At 42.3% G+C, this 10,122-nt stretch overlaps 2 protein-coding genes across 3 annotated transcripts in view; both read left to right on the top strand.

Annotated features, from left to right (window-relative positions):
- Positions 1 to 2,943, top strand: part of AFAP1L1 (actin filament associated protein 1 like 1) — a 62,980-nt gene extending 60,037 nt beyond the window's left edge. Inside the window, exon 19 of the mRNA XM_023514912.1 lies at positions 2,028 to 2,943. Coding sequence (XP_023370680.1) covers positions 2,028 to 2,051 — 24 coding nt within the window. The 3' untranslated portion in view covers positions 2,052 to 2,943. The remainder of the gene's footprint in view (positions 1 to 2,027) is intronic.
- Positions 2,944 to 4,140: 1,197 nt separating this feature from the next.
- Positions 4,141 to 10,122, top strand: part of GRPEL2 (GrpE like 2, mitochondrial) — a 12,056-nt gene continuing 6,074 nt past the window's right edge. The window contains exons 1-2 of one of the 2 annotated variants that reach the window (XM_023516598.1): positions 4,141 to 4,210; positions 9,771 to 9,924. In XM_023516598.1, coding sequence (XP_023372366.1) covers positions 4,209 to 4,210; positions 9,771 to 9,924 — 156 coding nt within the window. In that variant the 5' untranslated portion in view covers positions 4,141 to 4,208. Of the gene's footprint in view, positions 4,211 to 6,330; positions 6,507 to 9,770; positions 9,925 to 10,122 lie in introns of those variants that run through there. The other variant, XM_012807411.2, reaches the window with a different exon arrangement.

The raw sequence follows: 10,122 nt of genomic DNA, 5'->3' as shown, positions 1-10,122 counted from the left end.
AAGGTAGGAAGGAGCGGCATGAGAAGATCCAGGGCCAGAAGCATTCCAGGAAGAGGAGACAGCAAGTACAGAGGTTCTCAAGAGTGCCTAATGGCCAGGTGGAGGCCAGAGTGGCTGAAGCATAGAGAGTGAGATGGAGAATGGAACCAGTTGATGAGGGAGAGACAGGCAGTGCCTGATCATTTTATGGCCTGAAATTGCATATCGTATCAGTATACATTTAGAAAACACTTGATCAGTAGCTTTATGTTACCACTGCTTTAGAAATGTTTGCCAGTTTTGTCAGGCTCATACCAGCACAAAATGCACGACTCTATATCCTCAGGTTGGAACTGACTTTCAAAGCTTGAGAAGAAGAGCCTTTATTATTCCTACACTATAGCTATTCAACAGATGTTTGTTGAGGACCTACTACATGCCAGTCTCATTCTTGTTACATAGCAGGGAATCAAAAAAAGTCCCTTCCCTCATGAAGTTGGGAAGATTTTAAATAAAACATAAATATAAAATATAATGCCAGGTGGTAATAAGTACTTTGAACAAAAATAAAGCAGGGTAAAGGGAAAGAAGTCCATAGGGGCAGAGGTGACTATTTTAAACACAGTGACAACAAAGACCCTTTTGAGATGACACATAAGCAAGGATCTGAATGGAATTTGAGGGAGTGACCCACGTGGGGATCCAAGAGAACGATCCAGGCAGAAGGAAGAGCAAATACCAGGTCTGTAAAGTGGGGAAAAGTTTAACATGTTTGAAGAACATCAAGATCCACATAATTCTAGCAAAGGGAACAAAGGATAAGCATTAAGAGAGAAGATCAGACAAATAACCAGCTAGGGGCCAGATAATCTAGACCAGCAGTCAGCAAATGTTTTCTGGAAAGGCCAGATTGTAGTTATTCTAGGCTTTGTAAACCACATGGTCTGTTCCACAACCACTCAACTCCACCACTGTAGCACAAAGGAAGCCATATGTAAACAAACCATGTCTAGGGCTGTATCTTCACAATATTTATGGGCACTGAAATTTGAATGTCACGTAATTTTAATACATCATGAAACGTTATTCTTCTTTTTTCTAAACACTTGAAAATGTGAAAGTCATTCTTAACTGTTTTTGACCAATTATACAAAAACAGACAACAGGCCAGGTTTGACCCACAGGCTGTAGCTTGCCAGTCCTTTAGCTAAAGCAGCGATTTTCAACCAGTGTGCCGTGGTGTACTGGTGTACCATGAGAGGATCTTAGGTGTGCCTAGAAAATTTTTAAAGATCATTAGTTAAATTATTTTCAAAAGTAGTTCAAAGCAAAGTATAATCTTTTCTTTACTCTTTTTTTGATCAACATAATTTATGTGTGCTGTAGAAGTTTAACTATAGGTTCAAGTGCACCATGAGATAAAAAGGATTGAAAAACACTGATCTAAAGCCTTACAGACCATTGAAGGAAATATGGATTTTATTCTAACATATAATGGAAAATGACTGGAAAGTTGTGAGCAAAAAGTTTTGAATATGAATTACAGTTTTAAAAGACCATTCTGGTGGCTCAGGGCCCATAGCTCAGTGGTTAGGGTGCTGGCCACATGCACCAGGGCTGGTTGGTTGGAACTGACCAGGGCCTGCTAAAGCAACAATGACAACAATAACAACAAAATAGCCAGGCATTGTGGAGGGCGCCTGTAGTCCCAGCTACTTGACAGGTTGAGGCAAGAGAATTGCTTAAGCCCAAGAGTTTGAGGTTGCTATAAGCTGTGATGCCACAATGCTCTAATGGGGGCAACATAGTGAGACTCTGTCTCAAAAAAAAAAAAAGAAAAGAAAAAAATACCATTCTGGCTAGTAGGTTGAGAACGGATAAGGGGACAAGAGAAACTAGCATGGAAAAGTAACTTACTCAAGGCCACAGAGAGGGGACAAGGACCCCTTGGTCAGTGGAAATGATCATGTAACTAGGTATAGTGAAATATCCAAGTCACTCAAGAATAAATTCAACAGACTGATTTGTCTTGTCTTTCTATACTTCAGGAATGGGAAATGAAGAAGACCTAGGAAGAGGATGAGGATTTCATTCCAAAGGAAGTATCAGCTTGCCCACCTAAGGCAGAAATGCTTTTATCATAAGGAGATACCAAGAGAAGACTGGAAGTAGCCTCCACTTTCTGGGGCACCCCAAAAGACCAGCCTTTATTGTCTGCATGATTTCAGGGGATATGGGGAGGGAAGAGTAGAAGGGAAGAGGGAAATAGAGGGCACCCTTATGACTTTACAAAGGGTGGAAATGAGGGAGACAGAAGTCTGCACAGTTGTAAAGGTTTTGCTAGCAGTCTTAGCCATCCGTTCAGAAGAAAAAATGAAAGCATGTGTGAATAAGCCATTCCATCCCATTCTCAGCATCCTATTCCCAGTCCTTAGAGCAAAGGAAGGCAGAGCTGAAGTACTGGTGGTGCAGTGTAAAGAGACGAGATCTGATCATCTGATCACCCTTGTGCCAAATGGATTCATGTTGGGCATTACTGACAACCTCTGGGCAAGGCAAATGGGCTGAACAATCAATAACATTATGCCTGCCTGCACAACTGTGAACAAAAGAGAATATGCAAATTCTGCAATCATTCCTCACTTGCTTTAGAACGACACAGAGTGCAGCTACTGGAATCTTCTAGATTTGAGTGTTTTAAAATTAGCTCTGAGTATGCAAAAGCCAAAGAGAAGTCCAGCAGCTAACATATTTAAAGCTCACCATGATAGTCAATAACAGGAGTACGGACTTCTTATGTCCATGGGATGTTGCAGGCATCATAGGACGGCATCATTTCTGGCAATCAAGTCCTTATACCTATTTTACATGACATTGAGGTAACTAGGAGACATTATATGAAGTCATCATTTTGCATACAGAAGCCCACTGGTCTGCCTTCCATATCTGGTATAAAGTAAACTATCGGGGAAAATCAAGAGTATGGTAACTTATTTCTGGATGCTAAGTCTTTTACACTTATGGGCAAGGACCTCAAGTCCTGAGCAGTACCCTTAATGTGCTACTCACTATTATCTCAACACTGTAGGTACTTTATGGGCTGTCTTCCACACATCTCCTTCTGATAAAAATAAAACCATTTAACTCTAAGTTCAAGTTCAAAGAAGGAAAGACTGGAAATCCCAGAAAAACCTCTGGACACATTGCTAGAGGCTTTACGTATTTTACCCCACCTAAGGTTTTACATACTTTAGCTTCACTCAAATTGTACACCATCCTCTGAAGTAGCTGGAGACCTGATCAGTGGCAGAGCATAGGACTTCATTGTTATGAGCCTAGATCCAGAAAGGGCTGGATTTGAGTCCTGCCTCTGCTGCTGACCAGCTGGGTGATCTTGGGTCACTAGACCTCTCTGACTCTTGGCTTTCTTTATCTGTAAAAACAGTGTTAACGACTGTTAATTTTCCTTCCAAGACTCCTGGGAGGATTTAATGAGATAATACATAGGAAGTATATTGCACATTGTCCAAAAAAATGGGAAATGCTTAGTCAATAGTGGCTCTTATTATTAGTTAGCAAAGAAATATCTGACTCAAAAGTTTGTGTTCTTTCCACTAAGGAAGAAATGACTTTTACCTGGTAATTACAGCTACCCAAAGCAAAAAGCAACCAATCCATAACTGATAGTTTTCATCCAACTTCCACTTAAGTGTCTTCAGGGACACAGGAGCACACATACTCTGGGGCGTCAATGTTCTTTTTAAAATGTGATCCTGGAATGGCACCCAACACTCCAGCTGTATCCTCAACATCTGTTATTCTTGTGCAGTTATTTTGTGGTTAAGTCTTTTCCCACCAACAAATCTTAAACTCTTTAAAAGGAGGGAGCCTAGGTAACTAATATTTATCAAGCATCACCATCTGTCAGGCACTGTATTAGCCAGGGCTGGCTTCATGCTTAGAAGGACCCTGTATTTGCTTTAATGCTCTACTGTTGCCATCTTAATAATTTTTGAATGAAGAGTTCTGCATTTTCCTTTTGCCCTTTACATTATGCAGCCAATTCTGGTACTAACTAATCACTTTTCCAGGCATTATCCCTGTAGTCTTCACTAAAACTTTGTGAGCTAGGTTACATTATTGTTTTCACAGTTTCAGAAATGGAAGTCCAGAGAGATCAGGTTACCTGCCCACGCTGACAGTTAGGAAGTGGTGGAACCAGCACTTGAATGTAAGTCTGACTGTTGAGCCCTTAATTCCAAAGTTCTGTTTTATCCATACATCCTCCTACCCTTGCATTACAGCATTCAGAAGCACACTAGCACTTAATAAATAGATGGATAGTGCAGGATTGTCAGCTACAAGAAATGTCTAAGCAAAATGGTTAAGGCATGGATACCAGTTCTTGTTCTTGTTTGTATTCTTTCAAAGTATAGGCCATAGGCCCAAGGTAGACTTGAAGCTCCATCCTTCCCAACACTACCGAATGTTTGGCCTGTCAGAATTCTACCTTGCATAGAGTCACCAACCTCTCTGAGCTTCAATTTTCTCTTATGTAAAAGGAGATCATAATACCTCCATAACCCATGTCATTCATAAAGCCAAAAGAAAACATAAGGCATTGCTTACAACACATCTGAGCTGGGTCTCAGAGGGGATATAAAGATGCAAAATATTCCAGTTCTGTCCTTATGGAATTCATAGACAAGCAGAAAAGAAAATCTCACCAAAATACCTACAAGCACGCCATGTCATGGTAAGATTCAGAGTGCTCAAGAACACTTCTTGTTACTTTAAAAAAAAAAAAAAAAAAAAGGTTGTTTCTGTTTTTGTTTTCCCTGAGAGGAGATCCAGTAACTAACCTGGCAATTCCAAGTGCACTGGAGACCACAATCACCAGTCCATCCTCACATCCTGCCAGGTTTCCATCTTAAATCTCTAAAACTCATACACATATTCCTATCTTCACTGACACTATCTAACTTCATTCATTCAATAATTATTGAGTACTTACTATACTAAATGTCAGAAATCAGCTGTGAACAAGACAGAAGTATCATGAAGTTCACACTCTAGTTGGGAAAACAAAAAGGAAGCAAAACAAAAATACTAAGAAACAAAAAGGGTGCTGGACACAGCCTCTCTATCAAGGTGATCCCAGGACAGAGCACTCTGAGGGTTCAGATCCCAGAAAACCTCTCTTGCCTGCGCTGTTGCAATATACTGTCCTTCCTACCTCTTTTCTTATACCTTGTGATCTCCTCCATAACAGAACAGTGACTCTTTAAACATGTAAAAGCTAGCTGACTCACACCTGTAATCCCTGCATTTGGGGAGGCTGAGGCAGGACTGCTTGAGGCCGGGAGTTCAAGATGAGCCTGAGTAACAAAACAAGACCCCTTCTCTACAAAAAAAAAATAGAAAAAAATTAACCGGATGTGCTGTCATGCACCTGTTACAGGAGGATCACTTGAGCCCAGAAGTTTTAAGTCTGCAGTGAGCTATAATGATGCCACTGAACTCTAGCCCAGGAACAGAGCAAGAACCTGTCTCTAAAATAAAGTATGAAAGCTTTGGCACATGTTCCCACTGAAATCATTATGAAACTCAATTTCATTCAGCAAAAAAAATGTGAACACCTACTTTATTAGGGCATTGTTCCATGGGAAAGGACAAAAATATCTATTCTAATGAAGTTTATATTTTAGCGAGGGGAAATGAGACAATACACACTATTAAAAAGTCAGAAAAGAAGATCACTGGAAGAAAAAGCAGGGAAGAGTAATGAGTAAGGGTTCAGGCTACAGTGTTTTAAATCGCTCACATGCTCTGGCCTCATTTAACTACTAATTCTTTGTTACCTCCCCTCTTCCCTACATTTCTGTCCCTTACGTACAACTCTTTCCTCTTTTCTGGGCCTTTGCAGATGTTTTCCTCTGCCTGACCCCTTTCTTTCTTTTTTCATATACTCATTCTTCAGCTCTCAGTTCAAAAACCCCTTTTATTGGAAAACATCTCACACTCGGCCACATGTGCATTCTCAACTTCTGCGCAACGTATCCCTCCCCGTTAAACACTGCTCCTAGTTTGACTTTACATAGCGCTTGTAATTATCGTTTACGATGTCATCTACGCTCCCTGAGGGCACAGCCGTGATGCGTACTGTTCGCCGCGAACCCCGCGCCTAGCTCCCAGCTCCTAGTTAACACAAGGCCGGCTGCAGCGAGCCCAACACACTGGAGAGCCGGAAGTGTTGCTTTCCAGCCAGCGGACCGGAAGGGGAACAGCGCGGCCCGCAGGATAACCGGAAATAAGGCTTCCTATCCGGAAGCCGGGGGAGGGGGTGGGAACCTCTGCAAAGGCTGCCGGGAAGCGTGGTTTCTAAGTGGGCGCGACTCTCTACTTGGAGCAATTGCGCGTGCGCTGCTTCCGTTAGCCCAAGTCGGGAACATGGCCGTACGGTCGCTGTGGGCGGTCCGGCGGCGGGGACAGCGCATGCTGGCCTGGAGTGCGGCGTGGGAGAGCAGGTGAGCGTTGCAGGCGGGGGGTCTGGGACGTGAGGACTACGCCAGACGACCTGGCTGGCGAGGGTCGTTGTGAACTGGAGAGACTTATCTCGGCGCAGGGGATAGGACCTACCAAGCCTCTCGGCCTCAGTGACCGGACGCGCTCACGGCCCCATTTTACAGACGGGGAAACTGAGGCCCACGACCGCGCCTTTTTCGTAGGCTGAGAAAGGTGGGAAAATCCGAGGTCAGGTCCTGAGAGGTTGGAATTGGGAGTGTACCTTTCTTCCTGCCTTTTCTCCCCTGTGGTGGTTGCGGGCAAATTTGGATTGTTTTTCCTGATCCAGGGTGACGCTTTGCCAGGCCTGTTTCCTTTATCTGGGCATTATCTATTGGTAAGAGGAGGGCGTTGGACTTGGTTGTTCCTTATGACCTTTTCCATCTGCTTTCAAAAGACTGTGAAGTTCCAGTTGCTGCTTGTATCCATCGTCACCTTTTATCGATCGCTTACCTTGCCGACAGCAAAACTATGAGTAGTTCTTTTTTATTATTTTCTGTTTAATAATTGAGCACCCTGGCTCGGCGCCTGTGGCTCAAGCGGCTAAGGCGCCAGCCACATACACCTAAGGTGGCGGGTTCGAATCCCCAGCCCGGGCTCGCCAAACAACAATGATGGCTGCAACCAAAAAATGGCCGGGTATTGTGGCGGGCGCCTGTAGTCCCAGCTACTTGGGAGGCTGAGGCAGGAGACTCGCTTGAGCCCAGGAGTTGGAGGTTGCTGTAAGCGTGATGCCATGGCACTCTTACCCAGGGGGATAGCTTGAGGCTCCGTCTCAAAATAATAATAATAATAATAATTGAGCACCCTGAGGTTTAGAAAAGCTGACTAACCTTTCCAGACTTAAATACTTGGAAAGTGGTAGATCCCGGACTGGAGACCAATCACAGTTCTATACTGAGCTGTTTTGTTTAGTGTGAGATGTTAATTACTACCCTCCAGAGACTATTTCTTCCTAGAAAAGAGTATAAAAGTTGTCTGAGTTGGACCTCTGAATCATAAATTTAGTTGCCGGGGATCTGATAAATGTGCATTAGTATTTGTTACCTTTTTTATCTTAATACATCAGATCCTACACCCTATATCTAGGTGAAGGGTTGAATTCTGAGTTTGCAGTTTAGATTTGTTTTGTTTTGTTGTTTTCAAATCTGTTGGGTGGTTCCTTGGTTATGTAGGGAAATGATCAGGAAAAAAAATGGTTCTGATAGATATCCCCCCACCCCAGTTCTGAAGAGATTGGAATCTACAACTGACTGCAACTGCTGTCTCTTTCTCCATCTGAGTTCTGACCATTTCTCTTTTAATTGGCCCTGAGAAATTTTTTTTTTTAATTTTTGGAAAAATTTTTGGAGAGATTGGGATCTCACTGTGTTACCAAGAGTAGTCTCAAACTCCTGGCCTCAAGCGATCCTCCTACCACCTTGGCTTCTCAGCTTTGTCCTGAAAATATTTTGACCTTTCAATTGAATAAATGTGCTTTTTTAGGGGGAAGAGGTATTTCACCCCGTGAAATCTGCCTCAGATCTATGGTGACTATTTTCTGTGAACCAAAAATTTGGAACCATGTATAATCAGGCACCAGATCATAATAATTAAATTCAAGATCAGCTCCAGAAAAGTGTATAGTGAAAGTCTTCTTGCACATACCTTTGACTGGCTGTTCCCTCTGCCCAGAATGCTCTTTCTTTCTTGGAGCAAATGTCTTTACTCCTTTTGAATCTTTGCTTAACTGTCATTCCAATGACCACTTCCCAGTTGATGGTGGCTCATATAAATAAGCTAGCTATTTATTTTAATGATAATTTAACTTGAAACCAAATTTTGAGGATCCAGTTTAATGGAAAATTCTTGAACTAGGTGGTCAGAACTGCCATTATTCAAAATCTGCTAGAAACTATTCCCTGTCTTAAATTTCTTCCTCTGTAAATTGAACTAAATATCAAACATTTGAGCTGTATCAAATTCAAGATTATATAACTAGTGAATATAAAATCTATTTATTTTTATTTTTATTTTTTTTTTTTTTTTGAGACAGAGCCTCAAGTTGTCACCCTGGGTAGAGTGCCGTGGCATCACAGCTCACAGCAACCTCCAACTCCTGGGCTCAAGTGATTCTCCTGCCTTTACCTCCCAAGTAGCTGGGACTACAGGTGCCCACCACAATGCCTGGCTATTTTTTGGTTGCAGCCGCCATTGTTGTTTGGCGGGCCCAGGCTGGATTCAAACCTTCCAATGCAAGTGTATGTGGCGCCTTAGCTGCTTGAGCCACAGGCACTGAGCCACAAAATCTATTTTATTCATCAGTTTATTGTTTACAGACTGTAACATACAGTATGTGTTTTATAAGCATTTCATTGATTTGATTTTACATTTAGGTGTGGTCTCAACTCAGTATTTCTCTTTCTCAGCACAGATTAAAGGAAGCCTAAAAGCCATGTATCTTGTGGTCAAGAAGGCTTAAAATTGTAAGCGTAACTCCAGTTTGATAAGATCCCTTTACTAACTAAATTTTTCTCATCTTTAAGATGGAGGATTGAAACAGAACTATATGACTTTATTTGTGTTTTTTAATTCCCACTTCTGCTGTTGGCCCTCTGGTACTGGGTATTAGCACTTGGTTTCCTCTTTGTAGACTTTTCTGTGTACACTTGGGACTGTTTCTACTGCCTGACACTCAGTATTCTGACTCGGCGGAATACTAGCTATGTGATCTTAAGAAAGTCGTTAAGCCTTAATTAAGCCTTTCAGTTTTCACTGCAAAAAAAAAAAAAGAAGAAACACGTGAATTTGGGGCGGCGCTGTGGCTCAGTGAGTCGGGCACCAGCTCCATATACCCGGCTGGTTCAAACCCAGCCCCGGCTAAACTGCAACAAAAAAAAATAGCTGGGTGTCGTGGCAGGCACCTGTAGTCCCAACTACTCGGGAGGCTGAGGCAAGAGAATCGCCTAAGCCCAGAGATTGCTGTGAGCTGTGACTTCATGGCACTCTAATAAGGGCAACAAAGTGAGACTCTGTCTCTTAAAAAAAAAAAAATAGTACTTATTTCATATACTGTTAGATGAAAAGATGATTCAGGTAAAACTGTCTGATATATAGTAAGGATTTCATAAGTTTTTATTGGTTGCTATAACTTAAAATACTTTCTCTGGAGAGTCAATCTGGAAGGCTTTCTGGTTTCTAGAAATGATGTCATTTCTTCATTATGTGCTACCTGACTCCTGCTTTAGGGGATGGCTACATCCATTCAGCACTGCCACCCAGAGAACTGCTGGTGAGGACTGCAGTTCTGAGGACCCTCCTGATGAGCTTGGGCCCTCTCTTGCTGAACGAGCCTTAAGGATAAAAGCTGTTAAACTGGAGAAGGAAGTCCAAGATTTAACAGTAAGTAGATTTTATATTATCTTTTCTTAACATCCTCTCTCTACTTTAAGTATCCAGGTACAGACTTTTTTTTATTGGCTCGGCGCCTGTAGCTCAAGTGGCTAAGGCGTCAGCCACATACACCTAAGGTGGTGGGTTCAAATCCAGCCCAGGCCCACCAAACAACAATGACAGCTGCAACCAAAAAATAGCCAGGCA

Source organism: Otolemur garnettii, unplaced genomic scaffold, assembly GCF_000181295.1.
Source record: "Otolemur garnettii isolate 467f Iridium unplaced genomic scaffold, OtoGar3 scaffold00003, whole genome shotgun sequence".
Classification (NCBI taxonomy): Eukaryota; Metazoa; Chordata; class Mammalia; order Primates; family Galagidae; genus Otolemur; species Otolemur garnettii.
Note: the sequence above shows the minus strand (reverse complement) of the source record. Positions and strands in the feature narration are given on the sequence as shown.